Here is a 19,668-nt window from a genome sequence, read left to right as displayed (position 1 = left end):
AAGTTTGGACTGGTACTCATGCCAGGGTTTTTCTTAGATTTTTACTATTTTCTACATTGTATAATAATAGTGAAGACATCAAAACTATGAAATAACACAGGTGAAATCATGTAGTAACCAGTGTTAAACAAATCAAAATATATTTGAGATTCATCAAAGTAGCCACCCTTCACCTTGATGACAGCTTTGCACACTTTTGGCATTCTCTCAACCAGCTTCATGAGGTTATCACCTGGAATGCATTTCAATTAACAGGTGTGCCTTGTTAAAAGTTCATTTGTGGAATTTCTTTCTTAACGCGTTTAAGCTAATCAGTTGTGTTGTGACAAGGTAGGGTATACAGAAGATAGCCCTATTTGGTAAAAGACCAAGTCCATATTATGGCAAGAACAGCTCAAATAAGCAAAGAGATACGACAGTCTATCATTACTTTAAGACATGAAGGTCAGTCAATTCAGAACATTTCAAGAACTTTGAAAGTTTCTTCAAGTGCAGTCGCAAAAACCATCGAGCGATATGATGAAATTGGCTCTCATGAGGACCACCACAGGAAAGGAAGACCCAGAGTTACCTCTGCTGCAAAGGATAAGTTCATTAGAGTTATCAGCCTCCGATTGCATACCAAATAAATACTTCACAGAGTTCAAGTAAGACACATCTCAACATCAACTGTTCAGAGGAGACTGGTCTGATGTGTCCAAATTTGAGATATTTGGTTCCAACGACCATGTCTTTGTGAGACGCAGAGTAGGTGAATGGATGATCTCTGCATGTGTGGTTCCCACCATGAAGCATGGAGGAGGAGGTGTGATGGTGTGGGGTTGCTTTGCTGGTGACACTGTCAGTGATTTATTTATAATTCAAGGCACACTTAACCAGCATGGCTCCCACAGCATTCTGCAGCGATACACCATCCCATCTGGTTTGCGCTTAGTGGGACTCGTTTGTTTTTCAACAGGACAATAACCCAAAACACATCTCCAGGCTGTGTAAGGGCTATTTGACCAAGAAAGAGAGTGATGGAGTACTGCATCAGATGACCTGGCCTCCACAATCACCCGACCTAAACCCAATTGAGATGGTTTGGGATGAGTTGGACCGCAGATTGAAGGAAAAGCAGCCAACAAGTGCTCAGCATATGTGGGAACTCCTTCAAGACTGCTGGGAAAATATTTCAGGTGAAGCTGGTTGAGAGAATGCCAAGAGTGTGCAAAGCTGTCATCAAGGCAAAGAGTGGCTACTTTGAAGAATCTCAAATATATTTTGATTTGTTTAACACTTTTTTGGTTACTACATGGTTCCATATGTGTTATTTCATAGTATTGACGTCTTCACTGTTATTCTACAATGTAGAAAATAGTAAAAATAAAGAAAAACCTTTGAATGAGTAGGTGTCCAAACTTTTGACTCCTACTGTATATCCTGTAAATGTCTCTTTCTATATAACTGTTTGATTTATGTAGATATTCAAGTTGCATTTGTCATTCTGTGTTTATTTATTGTCTCCTGTGCAAAGTACCTTTCAGATACGCAAACACTTCAGAAGACACCAAACATCTAAATAGCTTAGAGCAGGCTAAATAGCTTAGAGCAGGCTTAAAGCTAATAGCTAGCTAGACACTCTCCCTGACCATTTTCAAATGCCTCCCAGACACCATGGGGATAATGTTGACATAGTATCTAAACGGAATCCATAACTTTGAATGACAGGGTAGAGTGAAAAATAGCAAATCCTATTAGCTAAGAGATGAAAACAGAGGAGAGAGGGAACCCCTGTGCCTCTTCCCCCCCATGCCCACTCCTAAATAAGTACAAACCATGGTCCTATGGGAAACCCCTTCAATTTTGAGTCTAAGGATGATCCCTCCCACCAAATCCAATACCTGCATCCTCTCCAATTAAATAAAAACCTTATTCACCTGATCTCTCAGCCAATTAAGTACGTTCACATGATCTCTCGTCCAATCAAATCCCTCTAAATGATCTCTCCAATCAATACCCCATCAATTATATATGCTTTAGGATACTAACTCCTCAATTCCATCACTTCTGAACTACAGCCCCCAGGCTGCCTCAGATGAAAAGGTTGACAGGATACAGGGCAACTCTGCTATAGGTTCAGTTTCTGTGCCTTCATATCCAATGGGAGTAGTATTTTTTCAGCGGTGCATCCAATCCAAGTCCAGATGGTGCATTGGGCTGTCTCTCTTTGTGGGATATTTATCCATCCTTGTTTCAACAATCAGTTAGAGAAGCATTGCTTCAGACAACTCCAGGGTCTCAATCATCCTCTTTTCTCCCCACAAATCTTTGAAGAAAGCTCAAGCTCAAAGGCTTGAGAGATTCAGGTCAAAGTTAAACCATCACAATCACCTTTTTAAAACAAAGGTTTGGCCGGTCTGGTAGAATTTCTCCTCCAATAATTCACAACCAAATGTGGAAAAACAGGGTGATGGTTGAATTCAGAAATCAGAGAAAGAGCAGGGATTTGAGAGTGGTGCAGTTCTCAAAAAGATAGCTTGGTAATTCCAGACATAACAAAGACTTGAGTCCGGTAAGGAAAGCTCAAGCAAGACAAAATATTTCTTCAAAAACAAGCGCATAAATCCAAAACAAAAGACACCCCACACTCGGGACACTGCCACAAGCATATAAAGACAGGGGTTCTCCACAAAGATGGGCACGCTCATAACTGGTAGCGGCAATGCAGTAACAACATCCATAGCACTAATGACGATAGTAATAACAAGAGGAATTAAAAGGGGTTTGCATCACGTTCAAATGAAAAGTCATTTCAGAGTTTGGTGGCCTCTTGACTCGTTGATTGTGTTCTTCATACAGGTTAGTTTGGTAGGCACACTAACAGGCACTGCATGCGATGGGGGTTGAGGTGTGGTGTGGGGAAGGGTTGTGGTATTGCGTCGGGGCGGGGTGAGGTTCATTTCTGTCCGCTGATGGACTGGGATATGGAGCGAGGCGGGATCATGTCCAGCAGGTATTCCCTCTGGCGGTCAGCCAGGCTGGACCCCTTGTGGCCGACCACATTGCCTGGGTTCAGGTAGGCAATGTTCACCCCTGGAGAGGGAGAAAGAGGGAGGGAGGCAGTGAGAGACTGTCAGAAAGGCCTGCCTCAGCCCCATCCCCAGCCCTGGTCTATACAGTTGTATGGTTAATTTTAGCCCTATCCCCTGCCCATCCCTGGTCTATAAAGTTCTTTGGCTAATCTCAGCCCCATCCCAACCCCTGGTCCATACAGTTGTATGGCTGATCTCCGTCCCATCCCTAGCCCAACACCTGGTCTATACAGTTGTATGGCTGATTTCCGTCCCAACCCCAGCCCAACACCTGGTCTATAAAGTTGTTGGTTGATCTCAGTCCCATCCCAACACCTGGTCTATAAAGTTATTTGGTTGATCTCAGTCCCATCCCCAGCCCAACCCCTGGTCTATAAAGTTATTTGGTTGATCTCAGTCCCATCCCCAGCCCAACCCCTGGTCTATAAAGTTCTTTGGCTGATCTCAGTCCCATCCCAACCCCTGGTCTGTTTACTCACCAGGGATGCTGTAGAGCTGGCGGCGGTTGTCGTGATGCTGCTGCTGCTGCTGTTGCTGCTGTTGTTGCTGTGCCCGGCTGTGCCCACTAGTGCCCAGCTGTCCACTGCGCTTTCCAGTCATGCCCAGCAGGCTGCTGGCCACCGAGAGCTGGGAGGCCTGGGCGAAGTTGGACAGGACGCCCCGGGCCGAGCCAGACAGACCCCGTTGGAGGGAGGCCTGTGACTGGGTCACCTGTGGCTGAGGCGCCTGGAGGTCACACACACACACACACACACACACACACACACACACACACACACACACACACACACACACACACACACACACACACACACACACACACACACACATCAGATGGAGAGTCCATCTGTCAGCACGGGACATCCTCAACAACTAAAGGGGGTGTGATGATGGTTGGGGAAATGTGAAAGTATCATTCTCACATTCCCCACCCACCTCAGGATTCCCCTTTTTGCAGCCATTTTACCCCTGTTTTTGTGGGGTGTAAATTCACTTGTCACATAATCATAATCGTCACTGGATGGATTTATTTCAAAATAATATATGCCAATTAGGAGACACTTTTAACCAAAGCGACTTACAGTCATGCGTGCATACATTTTAAGTATGGCTGGTCCCAGGAATCGAACCCACTATCCTGGCATAGCAAGCACCATGCTCTACCAACTGAGCTACAGAGGACCACGTGAAAGCAATGCACATTCCAACCCTTGCTTGTAAATACACTTTCCAATTGATTTTGCGATCGCTTTTTAACAACCACTCAAACACATGCCAGTCCTGTTCAAAATGTCAACAATGACAGTGGTTTTTGATATGCATCTATTTCAACGCCCACCCTTAGACGGGGATTAAAGACAGAATAGAAAGTGATCATTGCACAAGAGGGTGGTACATTTTTGTAAAGTTAAAAAAAGTTCAGATTTAATTCATTTTAAGTGTTTACAAAGTAACTCAGCCAGTCGCTCCCGAAAATGTACAACCAAATCTCATAAATAGGGGGTTTAATATTACACAAGACAGAGGTTTATGTGGTTTATGAGCTATAATTCAGTCAATATTTGATCGATTAAAAAAAAGATTGATCAAGTATCCATTATGCAGCTGTTACAATTGGACCTTTTATCAACTTTGCTGAACAATGCTAGATGACAGGGTGTCTGTTGCAGCAGGGAGCACTTACTAACAGCGGTGACAGTGACATACCTGTCTGTGTGTGTGATGTCTGCTCATAGACTCAGCCTTACTGACGCTTGGAATAGTTTGAGCTGAACTGGTGGCAAGAGCAGCTTGCAACTGGATTCTCTGCTCAATCTCCTGTGACACAATTAGTAAAATATGGTTATTCACACACACACACACACACACACACACACACACACACACACACACACACACACACACACACACACACACACACACACACACACACACACACACACACACACACACACACTTTCCCTATAAACAATGGTTGCCTGAACAGAGCAACGGGGAGCCAATGGAATGCTGACCTGCTCCTGCTGTAGAGCCTTGACGAAGGCGTTCTTCAGCCTATTGGTGTGCTCAGCCTTCAGTGCCTTCTTCTGATTGGACGACATACAGGTCTCGCAAAGTATGCGCCCACCCTTCTCCTGCTTCCAGTGAGGGGTGAAGTCCGTCTTGCACTGGGCACACGAGAAGGGCTCCATGGAGGAGGGCAAACGCAGTTTACCTAAAGAGAGAGCCACAAGAGTTCAATGAGGGGAGAGGGGCCCAATTCCAAACCGACTCATCTGATAACATTGTTGGTTTGATGGTTGTGTGCAGGACAAATGGCTAGCTAGGCATCAGCAAAAGAGTTCCAGTTCCTTCCCTCACCCTGACTGTCAATGACACTCTGCACAACCTCCTCCAGGCCCACCATGTAGATAAACTCGCTGTTGGCCGCTGACGGCAGGAAGTGGAGGAGCGGCGCCGGCGGCTTGGGAGGAGGGATCTCCAGCAGGGTTTTCTCCAGCTGTTTCCTCAGGGCAAGTTTGGCGGCTGCCTGACTGCTGGCTGTGTCGGCCATGGAGGAGCCCACCGATGTCCCCCCTGGGCTGTGTGTGGCTGAGGGGCTGACCGCCCCCACCCCCGACACCCCGCTGACCCCTCCCGCGGCTCCGGCCGCCTGCATGTGGGTCAGGTTCATGTAGATGGCCGAGGAGGAGGAGGAGCCAGAGCGCTGAGAAACTGCCACCTGCTGGGTGGAAGACTGCAAGTAAACACAGAGAACCATACCCGTCATTCAGAACAGTGTTTTTAAGTTTAAGTCTGATGGCATGACAGCAACATTTATCTGCTAAAAATGATATAACCCTCAAATCCTGGCATCTGAGTGGAAGCAACTGATTTTGAACCTCTATGAAAATGGTATTCAAACTTTTCCAGCACTTTTTCAATGGACATACCCTGTCCATAGACTGCTTACAGATTAAGGAACCCTATATGTGATTTTGTAATTTGGGTGAACCATCCCTTTAGTTTGAGAGAACCAATAAATACAATTTCATCAATAAAATAGTATTTTCTAATTATCTCTCAAAAAAGTTAGCATTATCCCCTACAATAATCTGTACTTGTATTTTTTCCACTGCTCTATGATGATTATGACCAATAACAGGGATGACATTGGGGTTTACCTGCTGGTAGCTAACGGCATTGTTAGAGCTGCCAGTCGAGGAGCGCATGCCACCCTGCTTCTGCTGTGCCAGCCTCTGGCCCTGCAGCTGGGCAGGGTTGGGCGCTATCACCCTGCTCTGTGACATCATCATCTGAGACATGGAGCTGTTGGTGGCTGACCTGATCACCGAGTGACCCTGGGGGAGGAAAGAGGAGAAGAAGGAGGAAGGAGAAAAATATCATAAGTAAGACATGGGTGGTGTTGTTTGTCGGTTTTCAGTGTCATGCCATTTTCCTGCTCATATTCACCAGAGATTATTTAAGAGGGTAATGCCTCTTCATAGCACGAGATGGCACTACTGTGCAACTATTGAAACTGGAGACTGCTTTATTGTGAGATGGTTCTCATGCAAAATATTAAAAATCTTTGTTCAATCCCATCCCCCAACTTTGGCTTCCTTGCTCCTGCCCAACTTGCATTGTGACCGACCCAAGGCACAAAGGGAACTCTAAAAGAACCAGTACTGTAGCCCACCTGTGCAATGCTGTAGCCCACCTGTGCAGTGCGATGGTTCTGGGGCTCTGGGGTGTGGTGGCCAGGGCGGCCAGACATCTTGCTCATGCTCTGAGCACCGTGGACGGCACCGCTCTGGAGGGCAGACGCTGTGTTCTGGACCACAGGGACCTGAGGGGGACAGAGGGTAGAGGTGATAGAGGGGTCAAACATAGAATAATACTAATATAATAAGGTTATTTACCTGACACTTTTATCCTAAGCAACTTATAGGTAAGCCCTTTTCACTCTATACTGTATATTGGGTGAAAATAGCAGATTTGGTCACTGATACGCGCATTAATTGGACAGCAGTATAGTAACATATACATTACATCAGAGCTCTGGGTATCCGTTTTAAAGCGGTATATTTTATTTTTTTTTATTATTTATTTTATTTAACCTTCATTAAACTAAGCAAGTCAGTTAAGAACTTATTCTTATTTACAATGACGACCTACCAAAAGGCAAAAGGCCTACTGCGGGGATGGGGGCTGGGATTAAAAATAAAAATAAAATAAATAAAAATATAGGACAAAACACACAACACGAAAAGAGAGACAACACAACACTACATAAAGAGAGACCTAAGATGACAACATAGCATGGCAGCAACACATGACATGGGAATCAACTGACAGACATTCCAAGCGGGAGCACCACCTGCAACATTCTTCGTGCCAATTGGGTTACTTTGGCATTAATGATTGCTATGTTTGATGTACAGTTACGGCGTCATACCCTGGGTTGTTGTTCTGAACAGAAGGAGCCTATATTCGGCGTAATGTGAAGAAAATGATCCGTGAATTAGCACCTGAATGCACCCATGGCTCCATTCCATGCACACCAAAATTACTATCTGTTCCTCTGAAGTGCCTTGTGAAAGCCTAACACTAAAAATCAGATTATAGAACTTCGCTACTCATGTTGGCAATATAATAAGCATTCACATATTCACACCTAACTCTGATTGCAATTTGTAATGGACCATTTTTGGATTGCATTAACAACAGTAATTGTGTGATGGTGTGGATGAAGGGCTGTGTTCCAAACCAAAAAAAACACAAGGGTGCTTGCTTCAGTTCCTTAACAGTACAGCTAGGAGAGCTCAAAAGAGAATCTAATAGTTGAAGGCTCTTTCCTTGACTCATAAACGTGTATTTAAATGACTTAGGAACTGTGCACACATAGGTGTGGTGTGTTGCAACTTGGAGACACCAATTTGACCTCTGACCCTGAAATTGTTTTGTCTTATACTGCATCTACCCCAAATGTTGCATGGATATTCTCATTGTGTTATTGAATGTGTCCAGAGTATTTCCAGATTTCTTTATCAACAAATGCTGCGGAAAGTACAAGAAATGTCAAATGCCGATAAAATGAACAGTGTAATGTTTGGATTCTTGTGTCAGGTGAACTGTTTGTTTCCCCATAATCTTTAAAGTGTTCCCTTTCAATTGCTACAATGGTTAGCCATATGCTTCTTTTTTATGTTTAGGCCCTATCCGTATAGGCCAATTCCCCCGAGTGTAAAGTGTTAATGCATAAACAGTAAGTGAGTGAGAAAAGGATGAGTGCAGTGGATGAGTGAGTGAGAAAAGGATGAGTGCAGTGGATGAGTGAGTGAAAGAGTGACGAGTGCAGTGCAGTGGCTGAGCGAATAAGAGAGGGTTGAGTGTGGTGGATGAGAGAGTAAGAGAGGGATGAGTGCGGCGGCAGAGAGAGTGGGAGAGGTATGAATGCGGTGGCTGAGAGAGTGTAGTGTGACAGAGTGAGCAGTGGATGACAGAGGAATGAGCGAGTGAATGACTGAAGTAGATGAGTATAGAGGATGGATGGGACAGCATTGGGTGGGTGGGTGACTGACTGACCTTCTGCACCAGGTTCTCCTTCTGCATCTGGCTCTGCCTCAGCTTCTTCAGCAGCACCAGCCTGGCCTCCTCCAGCCTCAGCTCTTCTCTCAGAGCCCTGATCATCTTCTGCCTCTCCTCCCCTGTCTTACCCTGAAGCACACACATAGAAACAAATGAGCCCACATACTGTACCCACTTCTGCCATTCCTCTCCATACACACATATACAACTATAAAACTTGTCATTTTATCTATTGTACTTGGTTTTTGTGTATAGATGATGTGTTATAGCTGATACCAATGATGTATAGATGATATAATGTATTATAGCTAATACCAAATTAATATCTGTACTGTTTGCCTACAGTGTCTCAAAACTATCTGAGTGGTCCACAATGTGTTTTTTATAATTAATTAATGTATTAACAACTCTATACAACTATGCACTATTCTAACACTCATACACACATAAAGACAATATGCACATACTTCAACATTTGTCAAGACTGCGCTAATATGTGCTGTAACACACACAAAACACACACACACACACACACACACACACACACACACACACACACACACACACACACACACACACACACCTTAAACATCTCCAGGTTCGCTGCCCTCAGGCGTTCTTCCCCTTGGCTGGGCCCTCTTGGACTGGACGCCTCATTGTCTGACAGGACGATCACATCAGGGGAGGGTGTGTGTCGCTCCCGGTCCACGTCACTGTGGAGGAACACACACACTTTCAACTCTGACTGACTGATTCTTAATTGTAAGAAAGATTTCTATTTTCCCTCCTATCCTCTTGTACTCCCCCTCTCTCCTCCTCCACTCACCCTCTCCGGGCGCTGAAATCCACTGGCTCCTCGCCCATGTTCTCCTTCCCGCTCTTTCCCACCATGCCATGGGCTCCCACAACCTGACCACGGAGGCTCCCATTAGTCTTCTCCTCATAAGCCCCTCCCCCTGAAGACCCATGACCCTTGACCTCACCCCTTAGGGCCCCGCCTCCTGAGACCCCTCCCAATCCTCCCCCCTCCAGGCCGGCCAGGTCCTTGCGTTTCAGATAGGCCAGCATCTTGAGGCGCTCCATGGCTTGGTGGCCCTCCATCTTGATGCGTTTGGAGAGCAGCTCATCTCGTTCACTGCTCGTGGCGCCGCCTGCAGGCGAGGAGGAGTCCAGGCCTCGCTTCAGCAGGCTCAGCCGCACCGCCTCCTCATTCAGTCGCTCCATACTGGACTGGATGGATGAAAAAGAGAGAGAGAGACAAGAGACAGGGATAAAGGGATGGAAAGGAGTACGTCGGAACATCTCTAAGTTACCCGTGATTATTTGTCCTAAGATAAAACAAAGAATTTCTAATATCAAAAGAGCAACATGATTATGACATATATTCAAATGTGCAACTCAAACACAAACAATAAAAAGCTCTACTCAAGCAAAGAAATAAAATATATTCACTTGTACGTACAGTGGGCATACTTGAGCTGATGATACAATCGCAATTTTTGGAGACAATATTTCTGGCACAATATTTCTGACACAACTGTGGGAAGCATTGGAGTCAACATGGGCCAGCATCCCTGCGGGACCCTTTCGACTGATCAAAATTCCCCAACTTATAATAAGTTGCTCATTTTCAATGGAAAAATGTTGCAGCAACCACAGTGAAGGATAGCTGACAGGTCTGCTGCTCTCCCACCATATTGTTTGTTTTGCCACCTCAGACAGCGCTAACAGTTAGCTGTTATTACCCCTGTCCCATAACCATAGACTAGCAGCAGGCTAACACAGTACAGCACACACAGATATCCTATTGAATTAAGAGTAAAATAAGCACGTGTAACAACTGTGTTACAACTCCAATAATTCATACTTCTATCCTAAAAGTTCATTTTTCCATCAAAGCCAACAGAAAACAACGGGAGAAATACTTTCTGTCCTTGAACATGGTGGAAGGTACAGTAAAAGGCACACACCCACACTTTTTCCTTCCTGACCTTCTCCAGTCTGAGTGGAAGGGGTATGTAATATGATATGTACCCAAGACAGAACATGCTTGAGAGCTTTATGTATCTATATGGATGTACCCTGTGTGTGTGTGTGTGTGTGTGTGTGTGTGTGTGTGTGTGTGTGTGTGTGTGTGTGTGTGTGTGTGTGTGTGTGTGTGTGTGTGTGTGTGTGTGTGTGTGACTGTAACATGCATGGGCACATATGATGACTTAAACATGCACACACATGCGCATAAAGACGGTCAATTAATGAGTATGTCATGTCCTCTATCAGGCCCTGAAATGGTTCCCCATGTGTGTGCGCAAATCCGATTGTATTTGACACACTTGAGTCATACGAAGGCTGGTTGAGGATGCACAGGCAGACAATGTAGGTTGTGCCACAGGGAGTTAGTTTGTCCTGCAACTTCGACCAATGATATGCTTGAAGAAGTTGGAGAGTGATGAGGATTGGCCAGGAAGAGGGGGGGAGTGGGGGGAGGGGTTGTCAGGGGACTAGGATGGTGGACTGGTTATAATTAGAGCATAATGCCTTGCTATGTAGAAATGGTAGCACTCTTGTGTACACACACACTAACACACACACACTACCACACCCATTTATAAGGAAAGACACATAGTATGGTTTTTCTATGTAGCAATTAAAAAATACAAAAAAATATGTTTACTACTCTCTCTCTCCAGGTCCAGAGAGTCATCATGCCTGAGACATGGAAGTTACCACTTCCTTTACAAAAGGAAAAAGGAAGTGGTAACCCGCATAGAAAACTGTGGAGAGAGAGAGAGACAGAGAGAGCAAGAGCGAGAGAGATGAGGAGAAGGTAGAATAGTGAGTAAGTGTGAGTAAAACCAAACGTAGCTAACAAGCCAATCAGAATTGTCTTGTGGTGTGTGTTTTTGTGTCTGTGTGTGTACATGTGACCATCTTTACCCAGCACCTCTTGCCCCCCCCCCACCCCCTTCTCTGTCCCTATTGCTCCTTATATAATGTGATGACTGTTTCCCTCAGCTGCAACAAACCACCATCTATCTCTCTCTCCCTCTCTCACCAGTCTCCTCCCACAGCGCCCAACCCCAACACGCATCGACACACATGCGCGCACACATGCACACACACACCACACTCTGGGCCCGCTGCCAAACAACACAAGTCAGACGCCTCCATACCGCGAGAGGAAGAGAGGAGGAAGAAAAAGGGGGTGCTAAGATGGAAGGATGGTAAACGAGAGGGGATGATCAGCATAAGCACAGACACACACAGACATACTTAAACAGCACACAGACAGACACAAACAGACAGTCAGACATACACACTAACATTCCCCAAAGCTACATAATCATTATCCTGCAAAGTGAAGCTACTGTTGAAGTGATGTAGAGGTTGGACAAAAATACATTCTACTGGGACCAGCACCCTCGGATAAAAGATGCAGTGATATACACAAATCTGTCTTACTGTCCTTTTTATTTTTTACAATGATCATATTGGCATTCAAAATAAACAATCCTACAGGGACAACGGACAGACTGCTACGCTACAGTATATACCATAGTTACTGTAGCCTATATCCTGTAAAAGAGAGCTATACAGTAGAAGACTTCGACACAGTAACAGATAAAGATATGTACAGTATTCTTCAGCCATACCCAGCCCTGCGAGAAGACACGCACACACGGACACACCCACACACACACACACACACACACTGGGGTTTCAGAGACCATGCCAACATAAGGCTCCTTTGTTCCCGTTCCTCAACCCCCACCCCTCCTCCATTTTCCTACAGTTGTGCGATGCCAACAAAGCACCCGTATAAACACTCCCCTCCCTCCCCCTTCCCTGTCCTAACTCCACTTCCCTCCATCCATCCCTCAAAAAACACTGGGGAGCAAATACAACTTTTTTTATCGTAAACATATGCTGCATAGTTGTGTTTGCAAGACCCCGAGGGGGGAAGGGAAGTGAAGAATAAGGGCTTATGTCGTACTGTTAGCAATATAGTCCCAAGGGCTTTGATTTATGTAGGGACCAAGTATGTGCATGTACGTGGTGAATGAGGAGCAGATTACAAACAGAGATGTGATTTCCTTCGTTAACCTTATTGTTGCTTGGTCCTAGCAGAAGTCAGTGCAGAAGCAGCTTTAGAAACCCACCAATCTCAGCCTAACCTGTCAACGAGGGAGCACAGGTTGTATGCAAATAATGAAGCACTGATGATCACCACACATTTGACAACACATTGTTAGCAAGGTGCAACCAAATGGAAGAAAGGAATCAGCCATGATCCCACCCATATGAGTCCTGACTTAATGTGGGAGAACCCTGAGCTAAATTCTGAAAAACACCAACACCAGAAAATCGTGTTTTAACCTTTGTTCAAACATAATATCATATAGCAGTGGTTCCCAAACTGTGGGTCAGGACCAGGTGGGTCGCATGATTGAATTTTTTTGCGCATTGCACATATTTAGAAATACCTTTTTGGAATGCAAAAACGATTTCAGTGTCAACTTAAATGACTAAAACCAAATAGAAAGTATGTAGAAAAGATAATGGACCTATAGAATAGCCTATAATCTTTGAGAACATACAACAAAATAAATGCTAGACTATCAGGCCCCCATTCATTTTGTTATAATGTCCCATTCATTTTGTTATAATGTTTCAGCATAAGAACACAGCATTAGACATGCAAAAATGCGTATAATTGCAGGAGATTAGCTAATAACAGCAAAAGCTCCATGGCAACATTTGTAGAATAGCTGGAAATTACGTTTAAAAATATACATTTTTCTGTCCTCTGCTAAGGTGATATTTTGTACTTATTCTTTGGTCTGTGTAATATTAAAACTAGCTACTTTTATATGTGTTGTGTTGTGATACTTGTAACTGACTTACTTGCCTTTCATAATTGCCCCCGAGGGGTTAAATAAAGTTGTATTTCATTTAAATGAATATGTACTGTCAGACTGAATCCCTAGAATGACTATAAGGCTAATCTAAAAATCCTATCATCATTATAAATCACCATTATTACTATAATAACATGTAATGATCCGTTCATAAAGAACATGGGTGGTTCATGACGGGTCACTGTGGTCATTAATAGGGAATCAAACACAATCATATCTAACTCCATTCAAGATCAGTGTGTTTATGGGGGGAGGAGAGAAATTAGGACAGGACACAAATAATTAACAGGGCCTTAAGTTTATCTATCTCATAAATGTAGCCTGACGAAAACTGTATTGACTGAAAAGAAAAGGAAAAATATATGAGGACATGGCGGTGATGGCATCAGGGGTTGTTGTCTACAACCAATAGGGTTTCATCACACGATCAACCCCAGGGTACAGAGGGTTCCTGACATGAGACTGATTAGACTGAAACAGTGTTCATGGGAAACAAAGGGGTAGCTGGTCACCTTGACAAAAAAGTCAGACATTTTTTATAAAAATCTGAATCTATTCAATTGGATGAATCCATTTACTCACACAATGAATCTAGCACAAAGCAAATGCAAAACACAGACACACACACACACACACACACACACACACACACACACACACAGTCCAACATTACACTGTGATATCATATCATACACACACCTGTTAGTGTCAGATCACATAATCCAGACAAACGAACCTACACACTGTCACCCACACCCATCCTTCTGCTCCCACAACACTACAACAACACTTAGGAGGCCCAGTTCTTCATCACACAACACTTATCACATGGTTGCCATGGCAACTATGGCCTGTCTATTTATAGACCACACCACTAATCAATTTAATTTCTGCGGTTGCCTAAGCAAAGGAGGGAGCAAGGGACAAAGGGAGCAAGAGGAAGAGGAGGAGAGAGCAGAGATATCAGAGTTTTGTGTTCTGCTTATAGTGGAGATGCTGAATTTCCTAGAAAGACATCCATACCTTTGTCCTAATGATACGTCAATCACATTTATTTATAAAGCCCTTCTTACATCAGCTGATGTCACAAAGTGCTGTACAGAAACCCAGCCTAAAACCCAAACAGCAAGCAATGCAGATGTAGAAGCACGGTGGCTAGGAAAAACTCTCTAGAAAGGCCAGAACCTAGGAAGAAACCTAGAGAGGAACCAGGCTCTGAGGGGTGGCCAGTCCTCTTCTGGCTGTGCCGGTTGGAGATAATAACAGAACATGGCCAATATGTTCAAATGTTCATAGATGACCAGCAGGGTCAAATAATAATAATCACAGTGGTTGTCGAGGGTGCAACAGGTCAGCACCTCAGGAGTAAATGTCAGTTGGCTTTTCATAGCCGATCATTCATAGCCGAACCATGATTGATCGAGACAGAAGGTTTGTTAAGAGGATTTTGAAATGGACCAAGATGGACAGACATATACATGCATATTATGAAAACGGGCAATTCCACAGGTAACAGAATGATGCTGAGACTCAGATTTTTCACTTTAATCCTATCAGTCCCAAGACCCCAGCAAAAATCTGCTTTTCATTTATCTGACTTTCAATTATCTGCATGTCCAGCCCTTATATTAAGCCAATTAAGTGTTTTAGGCCTACCATTTTATTTTCAGGACAACCATTGCGCACAAGTAAAACTCAAATCAGTTTGACAAACAGTTGCATTCATGAGTTTTATTGACAAATGTCAATAAAAAAAAATGGTCAGCCAAAACAAAAACCTGATAAAAATTCATTTATATGAATGCTGTAAGTACAGAAATTGTTTGCTCACTGGGAAATGAATATGCAGCTAGTCAGTGACAACTGTGTGGAGTTTGGAGTTTGTGACCGCAACTATGTGAGCTTATTACAGCATAATAGACACTATGTCCTGGGATTTCCTATGATGTTATATCTATAAGAACCCCTTATCTTCTAAAGACTCTTGTATAGCTTGTGAGCGTCATAGAGCAAAACTTGTTGCATGTAAGTGTTTGTGAGGGTCTCAGCCTTCCATAGATAGCTTTTAGTAATTTGTAGCACAAATATAAAAAGATCCAGCCCTGGGCCCCTTCGGGATCCACCCTTGTCTCGTACTCGTTTTTTAAAAATGTAACCTTTATTTAACTTGGCAAGTCAGTTGAGAACAAATTCTTATTTACAATGACGGTCTACCCCGGCCAAACCTGGACAACGCTGGGCCAATTGTGCGCCGCCCTATAGGACTCCTAATCACGGCTGGATGTGATACAGTCTGGATTCGAACTAGGGATTGTAGTGTTGCCTTTTGCACTGAGATGCAGTGCCTTAGACCGCTGCGCCACTCAGAGCCTGATGGTCTGTAGGTCAAACACATGATGTTTAAAGGAGGTCAAAAGTCCAAAACGCGACGATGGTACTCATTGGGTTAAAATGTATGCCAAACAAAAATCAATGATTGCAAAGCTAAACAAACCAAAAAATGATATGCACATGGATGAGTTTGAACAATTTCCACAGAAAATGTTACAAAAACACATTTAGCTGAAGAACAGTGCAGATGCAAAGTTCAGTAAAAGGACGGCACAACCCATCATTCTGCATTTGCATTGTTCTTCAAGTACATGTGTTTTTGTAAAATTTTCTGTGTAAATTGTTTAAGTAGTCATTCTGCATTGTTGTATCGTTTGTTTAGCTTTGCAATCATTGGTTTTTGTTTGACATACATTTTAAAGTGAAACATGTGAGCCTCAGCATCATTCTGTTACCGTGGAATTGCCCATACACAAATGCATTGCATCTGCCATAAGGCCTATCCCATCTAGGTAGATAAGGCCTAGCCTACAACATGGGTCACAGAGTTGGGCCCCCTGTCCCTTTAGGAAAAAGAGTCACCCATTATCTCTCCTTTCCGTTCCCCTGTGGTGCCAAGCACTGTCCTAACGTGCTAGCCAGTCTGAGCCGGTTTATAACCTCAGGATATGGAATGATCTCTTAATGTGAAGCCTTTGGTGACGTCACATGGGAGAGAGAGAGAGAGAGAGAGAGAGAGAGAGAGGTGGGTATGTGTGGGGGGGGAGGGGGGGCGTACAAACGCATGATGTGCGAAATTCAGATTAGTTCTATGGAGTTTGTATTGTGGAAGACTTTCAATCCATCCACACTGCTTCTAACCCACATTAACCCACACATCGCCTGCCAACCACTCATGTCAGGGTTTGTGTTGTGATGATGATGTGAGGTATATGAACCCTAAAAGGGTTGCCAGTTCGGGTCCCACTTCAGTTCAACCCAGGCTGTGTTCCTTTAATGGCACACTTCAGTCCAATTTGCTTCTGGAGATAAACAGCCCAAGAGATTTATCATTTGCAGCCAGGAGATATACAAATGGAGACTAGAATGGCAGAAGAGCACGTAAGGGTAGACAACCACCTGTCCATCCCCTTACTGCATTTCTATTCCAAAAATAAAATGTATGGCAGAGGAATCTCCAAACTTTCATCTCACCTGCAAAAGTCAAAGTCAACTAGACAAGTTCTTATAGGAATAAATCATCAGGAACATGACAGTCAAAATTTGGCATAAATCAAAGATTTGGCCTTTTTATCCGTTTGTTATATCTTTGTATAATTCAGTTCTACTGAATAGGAGTGGTAAGGTCTCTGTTTGACCTCCATGAGTAAATGCCATGATAGTTTGAACAAGTGGTTCACAAGGATGGAAAAGATTTACTATTGGATTCCTGGAAAAAGTGGCACTGACTAGTGAAACATTGTCCCTCTGTGTTGGTCACAAAAAAACAGAGGTAAAGTCTAACCCTAGTGGGAATAAATACAAAAGTTACAAAATGATAATAAATAAACACTTACATACACAAAATAGATTATCTGCTTATCTATTGGTTTTCACAAGTGACATTTCTCATTGCAAAATACATCAATTGACCTGTCACTGAAACATACATTAACCTGTCATACATTGACCTGCCACTGAAATGTTCATGAAACTCAAAGAAAAAAACGAAGTTGACACCAGCTGAACAAAATTTGATTAAAGTAAACTGATAAGAACTCTGATCATCTGGTTGCCCCACGTATCACTACAGGCATTCACAGATTCCCTTCAACAGCACTTGTCATCGCCAACCATGGTGGCCATTTGCATAGGGCTAGGAAACAAGTTGAGAGGGTGAACACGTCTTCACTTACGTAAATGGCTGATGCATTTTGAATTAATTTTATTGTATGACATATGCACAACACTTCATGCCATTTGTCTCCAGTTCGCTCAAAAAAGATCCTTCATATTCACAAACTCGATCGTAGCAACGTTGATAAATATATTTCAACAATCAAATTACAATCATAGGTTTCAGATTAACATTTTGTTCATAACGACACCACGAAGACGCATTTTTCCCCCCAACCAATCTAGGTTAACCTCAAGGGACTCGAGATTAAACAATAAAAGTATTCTGCTCTATGTCTATCAATATGATCCGCGCTCACTGTATCATTTATCGCTATAATGTAAACAAATTTGCAACGTTAAAACATTATCAACGTTTGTGTCCGCTGTTTTAGGCAGACCTCTCTCATTACCTACATTTTGTAACTAAAAATAACGGCAAAGCTCATCACTATTAACCCAATAGAACTACTATGTAACCGTTATTTCGCTCCTCATCTCACATTGTCCCAGTACTTCAGTTGGACTGAAGTCTGGAGCCTCATCACATCTAGAACCATGATCCGGGCATTGAGGTTTTTAGTTAAACTTCACTTCAGATAGGCCGCGGCAAAATCCTCGGTCTCACCTGACTCGCCTTCACCCCGCAGGTTCCACTGGCTTCGGGTTTGGCTTTGGGATCCTGGGGCGCTGCAGTAAATACTCACAACCAGTCAGTCCCCGGTACTGGCAGGCAATACAAAAGCGCTGATTGGGCCCCGACAAGCTCTCACGCTCTCTGTCCGTAACCAGACAGACAAATTATTGGACCGCGCTTGTGTCACTGACGCGCCTCTACTCAAAGGTGTATGTTGTTGTCTGGAGGGGAGAAAAGAGGAGAAATTGACCGAGATGCCCATCCTGTGAACAATACAACATTTAGGCTATATGCCATCAAAAATGTGACATATGCTCATGTCGTCAGTTGTTCTAGTCATGTCGTCAGTTATTCTAGTGTAGACATCACCTCGAATTAATTGATTGTAGCCTACTGGGCCTACTTTGTTTGATGCATTTATACTATTGTTAGTAAAGGGACAATTTTGTCAGGTTTTTGTAGCCTATTTCTTATGCAATCACTTGGACCTTATTTATGTTAAACATATTTCACGGCTGAGGTAAGCTACCAGTATGGGACCCGCATTCAGCATGCATTACGCCCGGTCTAACAATAAACAAAGGTCATTTAATTGCCATGAGTAATCAACACTTAATGGCCTACATGCAAATCTGTTTGCATTTTAATGGGTATTCCAACTTTTGTAAGCTACCATTAAACATAAAGATTATCAGCCCTATGCTTCTACAATTTAGTTGAACAAATACTGTTAAACCATTGTCTATTTATTCTGCACAGGATGCTGCCTGGAAGCTATTGACCGCAATGCTAACTGCGCCCTCTAGTGGCTACCTGGTAGTATTGCGCGGGCACATTACTGTATAGTAGAGGCATTATATTTTAGCAATTACACTATACAGATACAAAAGTATGTGGACACCCCTTCAAATTAGTGGATTTGGCTATTTCAGCGACACTCGTTCTGACAGTTGTATAAACTCGAGCACACAGTCATGCCATCTCTTTCGACAAACATTGACAGTAGAATGGCCTTACAGAAGAGCTCAGTGACTTTCAACGTGGCACGGTTATAGGATGCCACCTTTCCAACAAGTCAGTTCGTCAAATGTATGCCCTGCTAGAGCTGCCCCGGTCAAAGTACAGTTATTGTGAAGTGGAAACGTCTAGGAGCAACAACCACTCAGCCACAAAGTGGTGGGCCTCACAAGCTCACAGAACGGGACCGCCAAGCGCTGAAGTGCGTAAATATCATGTGTCCTCGGCTGCAACACCCACTGCCAAG

The 19,668-nt window shown here is 43.6% G+C and overlaps 1 protein-coding gene across 6 annotated transcripts; it reads right to left on the bottom strand.

Moving 5' to 3' along the window:
* Positions 1-1,491: 1,491 nt before the first annotated feature.
* LOC106605451 (transcriptional repressor p66-beta) lies at positions 1,492-18,691 on the bottom strand. 6 transcript variants are annotated; one of them, XM_014201128.2, is made up of 11 exons: positions 18,396-18,691; positions 9,472-9,875; positions 9,229-9,358; positions 8,643-8,774; positions 6,754-6,903; positions 6,239-6,415; positions 5,436-5,811; positions 5,090-5,289; positions 4,782-4,892; positions 3,554-3,800; positions 1,492-3,075 (listed from the first exon to the last, which is right to left on the bottom strand). In XM_014201128.2, the coding sequence occupies exons 2-11, from the start codon at positions 9,867-9,869 to the stop codon at positions 2,939-2,941; spliced, it is 2,058 nt and encodes a 685-aa protein (XP_014056603.2). In that variant the 5' UTR covers positions 9,870-9,875; positions 18,396-18,691; the 3' UTR covers positions 1,492-2,938. The 6 variants fall into 6 exon arrangements, with proteins under 6 accessions (XP_014056603.2, XP_045574452.1, XP_045574453.1 ...); XM_045718496.1 differs by having other exon boundaries at positions 5,436-5,799; XM_045718497.1 differs by having other exon boundaries at positions 5,436-5,796.
* Positions 18,692-19,668: the final 977 nt, after the last annotated feature.

The sequence above is a fragment of the Salmo salar genome, chromosome ssa05, assembly GCF_905237065.1.
Source record: "Salmo salar chromosome ssa05, Ssal_v3.1, whole genome shotgun sequence".
NCBI classification, from domain to species: Eukaryota; Metazoa; Chordata; class Actinopteri; order Salmoniformes; family Salmonidae; genus Salmo; species Salmo salar.
This window is presented reverse-complemented; position numbering and strand designations above follow the sequence as displayed.